We start from the raw sequence: 14648 nt of genomic DNA on the forward strand, positions 1-14648 counted from the left end.
GCGCAGGCGCAGCCCGGCCTCCTCGCCCGAGCCTTCGTTCCCCCTCTTCGCCATCAGCGCGCCCGCACCTAGCGAGCCGCGTCACGGGGTGCGTGCGTCGCCATAATGCGTCCGGGTAGCGGTGAGCCAGGGTGCGTGACGGGTCGGTCCCCTTACCCCCCCCCCCCCATCAGGGAACCCGGACCCCTCCCTCCGGGGTCCCTCATACCCCATAGTGGGGAACCCGGACCCCTCCCTCATCCCGGGCCTCTCACCTCCCCCCACATAGCTGGGAACCCGGACCCACCCCCCCCCGAGCTGGGACACCCTCCTCCTGGGGTGCCTCATCCCCCCCATAGCAGGGAACCCAGCCCCCCCCCCCGGACCCCTCATCCCCCATAGTGGGGAACCCGGACCCCTCCCCCATCCCGGGCCTCTCACCTCCCCCCACATATCTGGGAACCCGGACCCCCCCTCTCCCCTGGGGCCCCTCATACCCCATAGTGGGGAACCCGGACCCTCCCCCATCCCAGGCCTCTCACCCCATCACATAGCTGGAAACCCTACCCCCTCTCCCGGGGCCCCTCATCCCCCATAGCGGGGAACCTGGACCCCCCCCCATCCTGGGCCTCTCACCCCCCTACATAGCTGGGAACCCGGACCCCCCCCCAGGGCCCCTCATACCCCATAGTGGGGAACCCCAACCCTCCCCCATCCCAGGCCTCTCACCCGCCCACATAGCTGGGATGCTGCACACCCCCCCCCCCCGGGACCCCTCATACCCCATAGTGGGGAACCCGGAGCCCCTCCAACTCTCCCAAAAGTGCGACCTCTCCTCTCCAGAGGCCCCTCACTCCTTGCCCCTGATAGCAGAGGCCTGGACCCCGATCCTCTCCTGGGGACCCTCACTTCCTGTCTGCTGGGGTCTCTCTCTAGGGGAGAGTTTCAGGCTCTTGGGTTTCCCTTTAGATGCTGGGATTAAGGGGAGTTTAGGGGTATGGGGAGGTCCCTTCTCTGCCCCATCATCTGCCTCATTTCACCCAGGATCGCTGCTATCGCGCCCTGTTACCTCTCAACTCCCTCATTATTTTTTAATGATTGGGAGCTATCTGTGTGTCCGCAGCAGGCAGAACGGTGCAGGGAGTATGGAATAAATGCAGGAGCCCAGCTTGATTCCTGCAGGGTCTATCTAACCTTATAAAACTGCCCTGCGTAGTGTCTTCTTTACAGTCTGATAATCTTAGAATTGGACGCATTTTATTTTTTTGCTTGCACAAGAAGCTTCTCTTTGTATTCACAGATTTGGGGTGAGAACCCCACTGAAATGAACATGTCTGCTGTTTATTTCTAGAAACGGGCAAGTGGCCATTCTCTTCTGCGACCCATTGAGAATGCCAAGCAAAAGCATGGGAATAATTTAATATGAACGTGTAACTAGACTATCTACCATTGACATGAAAGATCTACAGGGAATATAGGCTTTGGTTACTGTGGTTTGTTTGTAATGTAGCCATTCGATCAAGGTGTCCATAAACACTGAAGAGCATTGAAGGATATTTCTAGCCCTGTATGGTGAAACGCAAATGGGAAGAACAAGGCTTTTCCTGCAAGATTTTATCTATATTTTGGAACGGGACATTTTTTTACTTGTGAGTTAATTTTCATAGATTTGAAAGATCCACTCAGATTAATGTACTGTGCAGCTGTTTATTTTAGCCTAACTAAATATTTTCTGATCAGCACCTTCTCAACTAAATATTTTCTGATCAGCACCTTCTCAACTAAGTACCAGGAAAGTTATATAGTCTGAATGGACAGAGCAGCGTTTGCCTGTTCCACTGCATTCTTTCATGATTACAGCAGCGCATCTCATGGTGCAGTTTGCCTGCCCCAGGGACATGTTGACTATATTGAAAAAGTAGAATCGTTCAGTTACTCCGATTTTTTCAGGGACTATCTGATTCCCAACCACCCATGTGTTTTCTCAGCTAAATTCACTGAGAGCTGGGGCAGCAGGAGAAATTGGGTGACCCGGGATGGGAAGCCTAACTTTGATTATCTACTGCAGCATTTTGGTAAGTGATTAAGCTTTTAATATGTAATTTAATATGAATGATAAAAGTCAAAGAGTTTTTAATAACGGCCTCTGGCCAATGACAAATATCCTCTGAGCCTAAAAGGATCAGTCTCTCAGTTGATACATTAATTTATAAGAATATATAAAAATGGTCCATTTAGCCCAGTATCCCATCTTCTGAGAGTGGCCAGTGCCAGATGCTTCAGAGGGAATGAACAGAACAAGACCGTTATCGAGTGGTCCATCCCCTGTCGTCCAGTCCTTGCTTCTGGAAGTCAGAGGTTTAGGGACATCCAGAGTATGGGGCTGCATCACTGACTATCTTGGCTAACGGCCAGTGATGGACCTATACTCCATGAATTTATCTAATTTCTTTTTGAGTCCAGTTATACTGTTGGCTTTCACAGCATCACCTGGGAATGAGTTCCACAGGTTGGCTGTGTTATGTGAAGAAGTACTCCCTTATGTTTGTTTTAAACTTGCTGCCTACTAATTTCATTGGATGACCCCTGGTTCTTGTGTCATGTGAAGGGGTAAATAACACTTCCTTATTCACAATTTTCTACCCTTGTTTGTATTTTTTCCCCTTTACCCTACTCCAAGCTTTAATTTAGTCTAAAAATAAATTTGAACTCATTTAGGGCCTTATCATGCAAATTTACACTCCTTAACTTCATACATATGAATAATCCCAGACGCATGCTCAAGTGTTTGTAGGATTTATATTGGGTGGATGGGGTAGGAACAGGCTTTGGCTATTCTGGAAATCTAAGTCTCTCTTTATGCTGTGAGAGATTCAGAGTTTTGGCTGCAGCCCATATCCCATTCCCAGTGGACTTTGCTGTGATTCAGTTTGTGGTGGTGTCATTGCTGCATGCGTCATTCTGTTAACATTTCCATAAATCATGCTATGAATAATGCTGATCTAAGGTTTAGTGGAGGTATCTGGAAAGTGAGAAGACCATGTCTTCATAAATGTTTGTACAGCACCTAGCACACTGGGGCCCAGATACTAGATGCTAACATAATATAAATATGGAAGGATTACAGTTTTGGCACCAGTTATTCTGCTACCCAACTGGCTCAAAATGTTTATATTTCAGGGAAGGCTGTAGTACCTGTTGCCAACTGTGACGTCAAGGAATACAATTCTAATCCAAAGGAACAGATCCCTCTCACGGAGTACATAAGTTATTGGAAAGAATACATTAAAAAAAACTACCATTCACCCCGGGGGTGCCTCTACCTCAAAGACTGGCACTTGTACAGGTAAGAGAGCACTTTGGAATCCTCAGCATGCCGTGATACAGCGGTGAACTGCTGCTAAACCGTGACACTGATCTTTTGTCAGCTGATGGTTTGACTGAAGGCAGCTATCCACTGAAATACTTTTCTTACGCTGTACTGATCTAAACGTGCCACACACCAAAGAGTTCTTAAACATTTTCATAGTGTTGGCTCTTGCTTTGGCCTTTGACTAGTAAGGTAAAAACCTTACCATTTTTAATTGTGTTTAATACAATAAGCACTCTTTCCTTTTTTAAATCAAAGTAAATCATGAGGACTTTTTGCTCTTCATTTAATCTTCCCCTCCCATCTGCTCTGTTCCTGTCTCCCCATGCACAAGTTTCCCTGTTCCTTCTCTGTCCCTGTGCATGCTGCCTGGATGCATCCTCCCCTTCTTGTCCTGCCTAGCCGTCTAGTACTCCTCTCCCTCTGCTCTTGTGTCCCATCTTCCTTGAATGGCTGCTGCTCGTGGCTAGCAGCTCTGCTGCTGATTTGAGTTTGCTATGAGTGAGTTCTGATTCTCTATCTGTGTGGCTGTGACTTCTCACAGGGGCATCTAGGCAGGGCCCTCTTTGCATATGTCTGTTTATACAGACATCTAGATATTACTTTGCCATGGAGCGCCTAGATGCCTGTAGAAGCAGCTGGAAATGAGGCGGCATCATAACATCGGCCACAAACCACACTGGGAGAACCACTGCCAAACACCATTGAAAGCCTATGATCCAGCTTTGGCTTTTTTGAATCTCTTAACCAAGTGGGACAACTGACTAGTTGTGCAGATGTCTTACTGGAACAGACATGTGTTTCCTAAGAGGAATTTAATTAACTCTCACAACTCTCCTGTGAGGTAGGAAAACACAGTTGCGCCCATTTTCAGCGCCCAGGGCTAGATTCACAAGGGGGACTTAAGCATAACTGCCCATATAGATGCCTATGTCCAAAATGTAGATGCTGTTGGCATTCACAAAATCACTGCTGAGCTGTCACCTAACCCTGTAGTCCATAGGCACCTAGGGTCCCCGCGGTCCCACCCTACTCAGCATTTCCTACTGGCTATGTCATAAATATAAAGGGAAGGGTAACTGCCTTTAAATCCCTCCTGGCCAGAGGAAAAACCCTTTCGCTTGTAAAGGGTTAAGAAGCTAAAGATAACCTCTCTGGCACCTGACCACAATGACCAGTGAGGAGACAAGATACTTTCAAAGCTGGGGGGGCAAAGGGTTCTCTCTGTCCGTGTGTTGCTTTTGCCGGGACCAGAGCAGGAATGCAGGTCAGAACTCCTGTAAAGGGTTAATAAGCAATCTAGTTAGATATGCGTTAGATTCTGTTTTGTTTAAATGGCTGATAAAATAAGCTGTGCTGAATGGAATGTATATTCCTGGTTTTCTGTCTTTTTGTAACTTAAGGTTTTGCCGAGAGGGATTCTCTATGTTTTGAATCTAATTACCCTGTAAGGTATTACCCTGTAAGGTATCCTGATTTTTACAGAGGTGATTCTTTTACTTTTTCTTCTATTAAAATTCTTCTTTTAAGAACCTGATTGCTTTTTCATTGTTCTTAAGATCCAAGGGTTTGGGTCTGTGTTCACCTGTACAAATTGGTGAGGATTTTTATCAAGCCTTCCCCAGGAAAGGGGGTGTAGGGCTTGTGGGGATTTTGGGGGGAAAGACTTTTCCAAGTGGGCTCTCTCCCTGTTATATATTTGTTAGACGCTTGGTGGTGGCAGCAATAAAGTCCGGGGTCAAAAGGAAAAATAGTTTGTACCTTGGGAAAGTTTTAACCTACGCTGGTAAAAATAAGCTTAGGGGGTTTTCATGCAGGTCCCCACATCTGTACCCTAGAGTTCAGAGTGGGGAAGGAACCTTGACAGACTAGCTAATGTGACTCCCTGCTCAGCATGCTGACTTTGAGAATCCCCTTGTTTGGATGCCTGACTCTTCCCAGGCATTGTATAGGGCTCCTGGGAACCTGCTGCAGGGTTGTGAATTCCACCTGGCAGCAGGCTGCCTAGAAGTCAGGTGTGTTGCAAAGCCTTGTGAATCTAGCTCTAGGAGGGTTAAGTCGTTTGTAGCAGATGACATAGCAAGGCAGTAATGGCCTCAATGAGACACTGCTCGTCACCTGACCAGTCTCTGTTTCTGAGCTTTGGGAAACTGAGATGATGAATGAATGTTTCTTTTCCCTGAAACCCTTTTTTGCAATACTTTGTCTTTTTAAGGGCTTTCCCAGAGCAAGATGTTTATACAACCCCCATCTATTTCACTTCTGACTGGCTGAATGAATACTGGGATGCCATAGGCCTGGATGATTATCGATTTGTCTACATGGGACCTAAGGGTTCATGGTAAAGTAACTTTGATTTTTTTTAAATGTCGATGCACCGTTTTAAACAATTATTAGCATTGCAGTAGTATTCCGAGCTGTCAATCAGGACCAGGTCCCTATTGTGCCGGGTGCCACACAAGTATAACATAAGGCAGCTCTTTTCCACCAAGGAACATGCAGTCTAAATAGGGACAACATGTGACCGACAGGTATAGATCACAACAGGGTTTGTGAGAGAGAGAAGGAACGCTAAGGCTGCATGTATTAGCTAAGTGTACAGTAAATGTGGTGAGATAACATTGCTTCATGGCAGTTTTCTGTCCAACATCTCTCGCAATGACCCTAGCCATAAAACCCACGGAGTTTTATGGCTGGGAAAGGGGAGCAGCCTGTCCAATACAGGTCCCCATCCTGCATCCTTAATAGGAAGAATCTGGGGAGATTTGCCTGTGTGTGGGCTGCAGAATCTGACCTAAAGATTGCAACGGAGGTTAGAACTAGTCACTCACATTAGGTTCTCTGGCTCAGTGTATCCAGGGAGATGAAAACAGGAGAGAGAACTTGGGGGTATCACTTAGATTCTAGCTGTTTGTATAGCACCTAGCACAAGGGGGTGCTGTTCCATGACTTGGGGTTCTAGGCACTACAGTAATACAAATAATCATTGAACTCAGTTGTTTAATGACAGCATAGTATATAAGCATCACTGGAGCTCCTTTATTTAGAGCAGTGGTTCTCAAACTTTTGTATTAGTGACCCCTTTCGCATAGCAAGTCTCTGAGTGTGACCCTCCCCTTATAAATTAAAAACACATTTTTTCATATTTAACACTATTATAAATGCTGAAGGAGAAGCGGGGTTTGGGGTGGAGGCTGACAGTTTGAGAACCCCCGATTTGGAGTACGGTACTGAAGGAAAAGGAGTACTTGTGGCACCTTAGAGACTAACCAGTTTATTTGAGCATAAGCTTTCGTGAGCTACAGCTCACTTCATCGGATGCATACTGTGGAAAGTACAGAAGATCTTTTTATACACACAAACCATGAAAAAAATGGGTGTTTACCACTACACAAGGTTTTCTCTCCCCCCACCCCACTCTCCTGCTGGTAATAGCTTATCTAAAGTGATCACTCTCCTTACAGTGTGTATGATGATCAAGTTGGGCCATTTCCAGCACTAATCCAGGGTTTAACAAGAACATCTGAGGGGGGGCGGGGCGGGGTGTAGGAAAAAACAAGGGGAAATAGGTTATCTTGCATAATGACTTAGCCACTCCCAGTCTCTATTTCAAGCCTAAGTTAATAGTATCCAATTTGCAAATGAATTCCAATTCAACAGTTTATCGCTGGAGTCTGCTTTTGAAGTTTTTCTGTTGTAATATCACAACTTTCATGTCTGTAATCGCGTGACCAGAGAGATTGAAGTGTTCTCCGACTGGTTTATGAATGTTGTAATTCTTGACATCTGATTTGTGTCCATTTATTCTTTTACGTAGAGACTGTCCAGTTTGACCAATGTACATGGCAGAGGGGCATTGCTGGCACATGATGGCATATATCACATTGGTGGACGTGCAGGTGAACGAGCCTCTGATAGTGTGGCTGATGTTATTAGGCCCTGTGATGGTGTCCCCTGAATAGATATGTGGGCACAGTTGGCAACGGGCTTTGTTGCAAGGATAGGTTCCTGGGTTAGTGGTTCTGTTGTGTGGTATGTGGTTGCTGGTGAGTATTTGCTTCAGGTTGGGGGGCTGTCTGTAGGCAAGGACTGGCCTGTCTCCCAGGATTTGTGAGAGTGTTGGGTCATCCTTCAGGATAGGTTGTAGATCCTTAATAATGCGTTGGAGGGGTTTTAGTTGGGGGCTGAAGGTGACGGCTAGTGGTGTTCTGTTATTTTCTTTGTTAGGCCTGTCCTGTAGTAGGTGACTCCTGGGAATTCTTCTGGCTCTATCAATCTGTTTCTTCACTTCCGCAGGTGGGTATTGTAGTTGTAAGAATGCTTGATAGAGATCTTGTAGGTGTTTGTCTCTGTCTGAGGGGTTGGAGCAAATGCGGTTGTATCGTAGAGCTTGGCTGTAGACAATGGATCGTGTGGTGTGGTCAGGGTGAAAGCTGGAGGCATGTAGGTAGGAATAGCGGTCAGTAGGTTTCCGGTATAGGGTGGTGTTTATGTGACCATCGTTTATTAGCACTGTAGTGTCCAGGAAGTGGATCTCTTGTGTGGACTGGACCAGGCTAAGGTTGATGGTGGGATGGAAATTGTTGAAATCATGGTGGAATTCCTCAAGGGCTTCTTTTCCATGGGTCCAGATGATGAAGATGTCATCAATATAGCGCAAGTAGAGTAGGGGCGTTAGGGGACGAGAGCTGAGGAAGCGTTGTTCTAAGTCAGCCATAAAAATGTTGGCATACTGTGGGGCCATGCGGGTACCCATAGCAGTGCCGCTGATTTGAAGGTATACATTGTCCCCAAATGTAAAATAGTTATGGGTAAGGACAAAGTCACAAAGTTCAGCCACCAGTTTAGCTGTGACATTATCGGGGATAGTGTTCTTGACGGCTTGTAGTCCATCTTTGTGTGGAATGTTGGTGTAGAGGGCTTCTACATCCATAGTGGCCAGGATGGTGTTATCAGGAAGATCACCGATGGATTGTAGTTTCCTCAGGAAGGCAGTGGTGTCTCGAAGGTAGCTGGGAGTGCTGGTAGCGTAGGGCCTGAGGAGGGAGTCTACATAGCCAGACAATCCTGCTGTCAGGGTGCCAATGCCTGAGATGATGGGGCGCCCAGGATTTCCAGGTTTATGGATCGTGGGTAGTAGATAGAATATCCCAGGTCGAGGTTCCAGGGGTGTGTCTGTGCGGATTTGATCTTGTGCTTTTTCAGGGAGTTTCTTGAGCAAATGCTGTAGTTTCTTTTGGTAACTCTCAGTGGGATCAGAGGGTAATGGCTTGTAGAAAGTGGTGTTGGAGAGCTGCCGAGCAGCCTCTTGTTCATATTCCGACCTATTCATGATGACGACAGCACCTCCTTTGTCAGCCTTTTTGATTATGATGTCAGAGTTGTTTCTGAGGCTGTGGATGGCATTGTGTTCTGCACGGCTGAGGTTGTGGGGCAAGTGATGCTGCTTTTCCACAATTTCAGCCCGTGCACGTCGGCGGAAGCACTCTATGTAGAAGTCCAGTCTGCTGTCTCGACCTTCAGGAGGAGTCCACCTAGAATCCTTCTTTTTGTAGTGTTGGTAGGGAGGTCTCTGTGGATTAGTATGTTGTTCAGAGGTGTGTTGGAAATATTCCTTGAGTCGGAGACGTCGAAAATAAGATTCTAGGTCACCACAGAACTGTATCATGTTCGTGGGGGTGGAGGGGCAGAAGGAGAGGCCCCGAGATAGGACAGCTGCTTCTGCTGGGCTGAGAGTATAGTTGGATAGGTTAACTGAAGGAATTCTTCAAACCTGCAGTGCCAGCTGCAGCCTCACGAGGGTGCTGACTAGTTAAGTGAGCATTTCTCAGCTGGAAAGCACTATGACCCAGAGCCACAAAGTTTTTTTTAGGCTCCTAACTTCCATTGAAATCAGTGGAAGTCTAAATACCTTTGTGGGTCTGGGCTTGAGTCTAAAGTGTTGCCATTCGTTGGCGATAAACCAGCCCTTTCAGTCTTAGCTTCAGCCCAAACTGCAGAATCTGCTGCCTTTGAAGTGTGAGGTTCAAACTGAAACCTAATACTTCAACAGCAAAAAGTGGGGCAAGGGGGTGTTGCTGACCCCCCTGCCCCCAGTTTATTAATAGGGTGCCTTCTTGCTCCTTAACACATGACAATTGAAAATAGTCTGACAGGGCCACACTCTCGCTTCAGCTATGCCTGCACAGCTCAGATTGATTTGTGTGGAAATATCCAAAGCCAGAATATGCCCATAGTCTTAACTTTACTTGATTTGTGCTTGTTTGCATTGTATTTGCCTTTTGCGTCACACGTGCTTAAACCTTTGACTTGGCCCACAGGACTCCTTTTCACGCCGACGTCTTCCGCTCCTACAGCTGGTCTGCCAATATCTGCGGGAAAAAGAAATGGCTGCTCTATCCCCCCAGGCAGGAGGAGTACCTTAGAGATCGCCATGGTAACTTGCCCTTCGATGTCACCGCGCCTGGTCTTCAGGACAGCAGCATTTACCCACGCTATGCCCAAAGCTGCCCCCCTGTTGAAATCATCCAGGAAGCAGGGGAGGTAGTCTTCATCCCTAGTGGCTGGTACCATCAGGTGTACAACCTGGTAAGACAATTGACAACTTAGGTTTATATCCGTTAACTTCCTGAAAACCATCTGAAGAGTTGCCCTAACTAGCCAAAGCCGCCTCTTTGGAAGTGACAATTGCGTTCCATGGGAAATACACGCTCAGAACAGCAGTGTATGACCCCAAGTGTTGCAGGGTTAGCCTTATACCCAAAGCAGCCAGTCTGCGGAAAAGTGACTTGTGTAACACTAACAGCAAGGGATTCTAACTTAAACAGACCAATTTCTAGATGTAGCCACAAGATCATCAATATACTTACACACTAGAAGCCAAGAGGAAGACCAAGGACAGGGTGGGCCCATTACTGAATGAGGAGGGAAAGACTACAAAATGCAGCAATGGCCAAAGTGTTTAAATGCCATTTTTGTTTCAGTTTTCACCAAAAGAATTAGCAGTGGTCAGATGACTAACACATTTCTGTGATTCATTAGCAAATCAAAAGGTTTTGAGTAAGCAGTAAAATTCTTCTGAGTCTTTAGCTAATTCTAAAGCAAGAAAGAAACCAGTTTACGCTTTATCACTGGGTTCCCATACTGTCCTGTCACGGGTTGGATTTCTCAGCCTGGTTGCTGCCGGGAAGAAACTCCGAAGTTGGACTCAGGAGGCCTAGTTTGGCTTTTGCAAAATCTTGGCCTTTGTATTTTGCAAAATCAAGGCATATGGGGTATTTTAGATCCCTCTTCTGTTTAATCCACATCACCAAAACTTCAGCAGTTCTCCTGAAAATGTAATTCTGGTTTTGGCCCATCTTTAGAAATTATAGCTTTTGCTGAGGCAAAACCTGCAAAATATAAGGCGTGATGAGGGAAAGCCAGGCTAAATGTTTGGTGGCAGCAGAGAGAGACAAAGGCCTGGATCCTCACAGGTATTGATTTCAATGGAAGTTAGGAGCTTAAATATCTTTGAGGATCTGGATCAAAGTCCATAAGAACAAGCTTAGATAGGGCTTTAAGAAACCAAGACCCTAATCATTCACTCAGATCTCTTGTGCCCTTGAGGATCCACTTGCAGGAGAGAGGCCCTGGAGGATAGTTTTGAATGGGATCCTGACATAAATTGGGAGGGGTTTGGGTTTTTTTTTTTGATAGTGGGGGAAAGTAACAGTATATCTGTGCGATGTTTGGTTTTAAATGCATTTCGTAGCTGGGGGCTTGGGTGCACATCAAAATCTATAGGCAGATGCCTTTGGGGTTAGAGTTAGTTCAATCATCTCTGTGCTATAGGCACTGTTTGTTTGTTTTATCTTGCTCAGTGCAAACATAAAATGTCCCAAATGATCAGTCTCTGCGGTAACTATATTGAAGTAACAGCAGGGAGTAACCCTGTCCCATTTTTATACATAGCAAAAGATGCTTCTTACCACTTGATCATTTAGAACACTAAGCAAAATAGATAATTCTCGTCTATATCCTGCATTGGCTGGGAAAGGAGTAGATGACATGGGGGATCTCAGACATCCGACTCACACTGTCACATACAGTGTGTCCTTCAATATCAACACTTCAGCTAATTAAAGCCTCTACATTAAAAGTGTGGGTTACGGTACGGCACAGTACTGGTTGTAGATGTGGGCACAATTGCCGAATGGCAGTGAGAAGGACTGAGGATGGGGGAAGCTTAGGAAGCAGGGTTTGATTAGCAAGGGAGTTCAAAAGAGGTAGACATTGAAGATAGTTGAGGCCCAGAGAGGCCTTTCCATTCATTGAGGATGAGAGATTAACTCTTGTTGGCACCAACTTTGTGGAAATCAGTAATGAGGTCAGAGACCTCACCCCACAGGCCCTCACATTAAAAACCAATTAGACTCTGTGGTTTCTTCCAGGAGGATACCATTTCCATCAACCACAACTGGGTGAATGGCTGCAACGTGGCGATCATGTGGAGCTTCCTGCAGGATGAATTAGCAGCCGTCCAACGGGAAATCAGCGAATGGAGAGACACTATGGAGGACTGGCACCTACAATGCCAGGTATGACACCCAGTCAGTTCAGTGATGTGAGCCCTACTTTTCTTAGACTATTGTAGACCCTATACATAGTGCATTTCAATGATACTGGACACCAAACTGATCTGTATTGAGAGGTCATGCTTTGGTCCAAGCTGGGAAACAAACTGTCCAGTTTGTTAGATGATAGATTATCCCTTAAGTCTCTCACTATCTCATTGATGCAACACTCAGTGTATATGCTACTGCTTGTACTTATTTGCTGCTTCAGGCAGGTGTAGAATGTGACTAAAGAAAGTTTGGTTTGTTAATCTGCACTCATTAATTCAATTTCTACACCTTTCAATTACTTCTAGGTTTGCTTTGTTTCATAGGAGATGCTGTGTATAGTATTTCCCTGCATGAGATCTCTCTCTAGCGGAAATAGTAAACTCCTGTCTTATTGAGCTGGGGAAATTCCAGCCAGTAGAACTGGTCAGATAAAAGTTTACTGAAAACTCTGGGGATACTGGGAAGTGTTTTGTTGGGACCAGTGAGATTTCCTGTCAATTAATGTATTTTACTGTAATTAGGCATCAGGAAATCACAAACAGGAGTCACACACTGAAAAGAGTTTTCAGCTACTTAGTGGCTTGATAAGGCAGCTGCCTTTAGCTATCTTACTAGCGCAAAAAGAAAAGGAGTACTTGTGGCACCTTAGAGACTAACCAATTTATTTGAGCATGAGCTTTCGTGAGCTACAGCTCACTTCATCGGATGCATACGATGACATATGCATCCGATGAAGTGAGCTGTAGCTCACGAAAGCTCATGCTCAAATAAATTGGTTAGTCTCTAAGGTGCCACAAGTACTCCTTTTCTTTTTGCGAATACAGACTAACACGGCTGTTACTCTGAAACCTTACTAGTGCAGTTAATATGGAGTCAAAGTTTAATGTGTTTTTTTTCCCCCCTTAGGTAATCATGAAATCTTGCACAGGCATAAACTATAAGGAGTTCTACAACTTCCTTAAGGTAATTGCAGAGAACAGGATTTCTGTCTTAAACCATGTTCTAGATGAAGAAGCTTCAGCAAAGAACACTCACAGAGCTGCCACCTCTGCTCTGGGCATGCTCCATGCGGTGTTTGATTTAAAAAGGACTGTGCAAGTGTTAACATCCTTAAATGCTAATGAGGATTTCAAGAAACTGAACCCTAAATCACTGACCCCACCTCCAGAGGCATTCCTGCACCACTTGAAAGCAGCAATAGACACAGCACTGTTATAGTTCTATATTTATTCAAGTATTTGCACCTCTTGCAACCTAGCTGCATGTAGACAACTCATAAGAAGTCTTCATATTTTTCCCCCGTTAGAGTTTAAGCACAATGAGCCTTAATGTGGATAGGGAGGACACGGATACAGAATCAAGAGAAAAAGCATGTTAGGAAACTGAGTACACGACATTAAATTTCCCATTTATATTGAAACCACCCTAAAAAGGGAAGAAGTCCCCAGCAGAGTCAGAGATTAGATTCATGTCATGTAGTAGAATGCAAGCAGCTAAACTGACCATAGCAGGAAGAAGTTATGGTCCTGAGAATCAGCCACGTAGGAAATTCAGCCATTGGAGTTGTCTAGAACCAAAAGGATGAACTTTTGAGATGTATCCTCTCAATTCTGCACACCAAAGCATCTATATTTCAACAAGTTCACCTCTCTGTACTGAGATCACCTAGAGACTGAACAAAAAGAGTTTTAGAAGGGCAAAAACATGGAAGTCCGTATGTAGCCTTAGACTATGTGTTAATGAAAGGAAGTGTATTAACACTCTAAGGGCAGGTCTTCACTACTCGCCGGATCAGCGGGTAGCGATCGATCTATCGGGGGTCAATTTATCACGTCTCATCTAGACACGATAAATTGATTCCCCGAATGCACTCCCCATCGACTCCGGAACTCCAGCTTGCGAGAGGCGGAAGCAGAGTTGATGGGGGAGCGGCAGCGGTCGACTCGCCGCCATCCTCACGGCCAGGTAAGTCTACCTAAGATACTCCAACTTCAGGTACGCTATTCGCGTAGCTGAAGTTGCGTATCTTAGGTTGAAACCCCCACCCCCCACCCCCCTCACTGTAGACCAGGGCTAAGAGCAGTGCTGTGTGGTTACATAGCACAACCTATGAACTTAAGGGTAATTAATACACATTGAAAATGATTGTAAGGGAAGTGGTCTCACAAGCATTTTTAATTAAACTATAAAAAACACTCCCATTGCTGCTAGGGGGTTGCAGTAAGTCTCATTCTCAACAGGGGTGTGAAAAGTTTAATTCTAGCCAATAGTGCTTCCATTAAGATTCTAGTTGAAGATTTTCAAGCATGGAGCTGGAACTTAATCAGTCGTTGACCTATGAAGTGACCAGTACGGGTGACTACTTAAAGTTGCTGTTTTTAATATTGCACATTAAAATATTTAAAAATGTCAGGGCAGATCTCATTCTTTCAAAGGTTAAACTACTACTCTTCTGAATTAGTATGTTAAACATGTCTTGCCTGTGCTATTTAGTAATAGATGTTCTGGACTGGCACCGGGAAACTATACTATCTTCCATGCAGAGCTCTGAAACCTGGGGAAGGATCTGACTTTTCTTTCTTGGCTATGAACTATGCCTGGAAATTGCACAGGCTCAAGAAGGGGCTCTGGGAGCCTCTCTTTGGACTGGAAAGTTGCCACTTTTGAGCAATTGTGAAACTAGAACCATTCAC

The 14648-nt window shown here is 45.5% G+C and overlaps 1 protein-coding gene across 5 annotated transcripts; it reads left to right on the forward strand.

Moving 5' to 3' along the window:
- The first annotated feature begins 28 nt into the window (after positions 1-28).
- Positions 29-14367, forward strand: JMJD4 (jumonji domain containing 4). Of its 5 annotated transcripts, XM_037891253.1 has the most exons (8): positions 29-131; positions 1331-1628; positions 1930-2054; positions 3160-3325; positions 5565-5690; positions 9670-9937; positions 11782-11928; positions 12862-14367. In XM_037891253.1, the coding sequence occupies exons 2-8, from the start codon at positions 1549-1551 to the stop codon at positions 13171-13173; spliced, it is 1224 nt and encodes a 407-aa protein (XP_037747181.1). In that variant the 5' UTR covers positions 29-131; positions 1331-1548; the 3' UTR covers positions 13174-14367. The 5 variants fall into 5 exon arrangements, with proteins under 5 accessions (XP_037747181.1, XP_037747180.1, XP_043397630.1 ...); XM_037891252.1 differs by having other exon boundaries at positions 1331-2054; XM_043541695.1 differs by having other exon boundaries at positions 99-121; positions 1331-2054.
- The last annotated feature ends 281 nt before the right edge of the window (positions 14368-14648 follow it).

This window comes from Chelonia mydas, chromosome 2, assembly GCF_015237465.2.
Source record: "Chelonia mydas isolate rCheMyd1 chromosome 2, rCheMyd1.pri.v2, whole genome shotgun sequence".
Lineage (NCBI taxonomy): Eukaryota > Metazoa > Chordata > Testudines > Cheloniidae > Chelonia > Chelonia mydas.

What these genes read in the sequence shown, in the direction of transcription:
- JMJD4 (XM_037891252.1), top strand. Translation starts at nt 1,790, where the DNA reads ATGGACAGAGCAGCGTTTGCCTGTTCCACTGCATTCTTTCATGATTAC. An exon ending in ATGGGACCTAAGGGTTCATG is followed by an intron (nt 5,691 to 9,669) that starts GTAAAGTAACTT and finishes CTTGGCCCACAG; the next exon opens with GACTCCTTTTCACGCCGACG. An exon ending in ACCATCAGGTGTACAACCTG is followed by an intron (nt 9,938 to 11,781) that starts GTAAGACAATTG and finishes GGTTTCTTCCAG; the next exon opens with GAGGATACCATTTCCATCAA.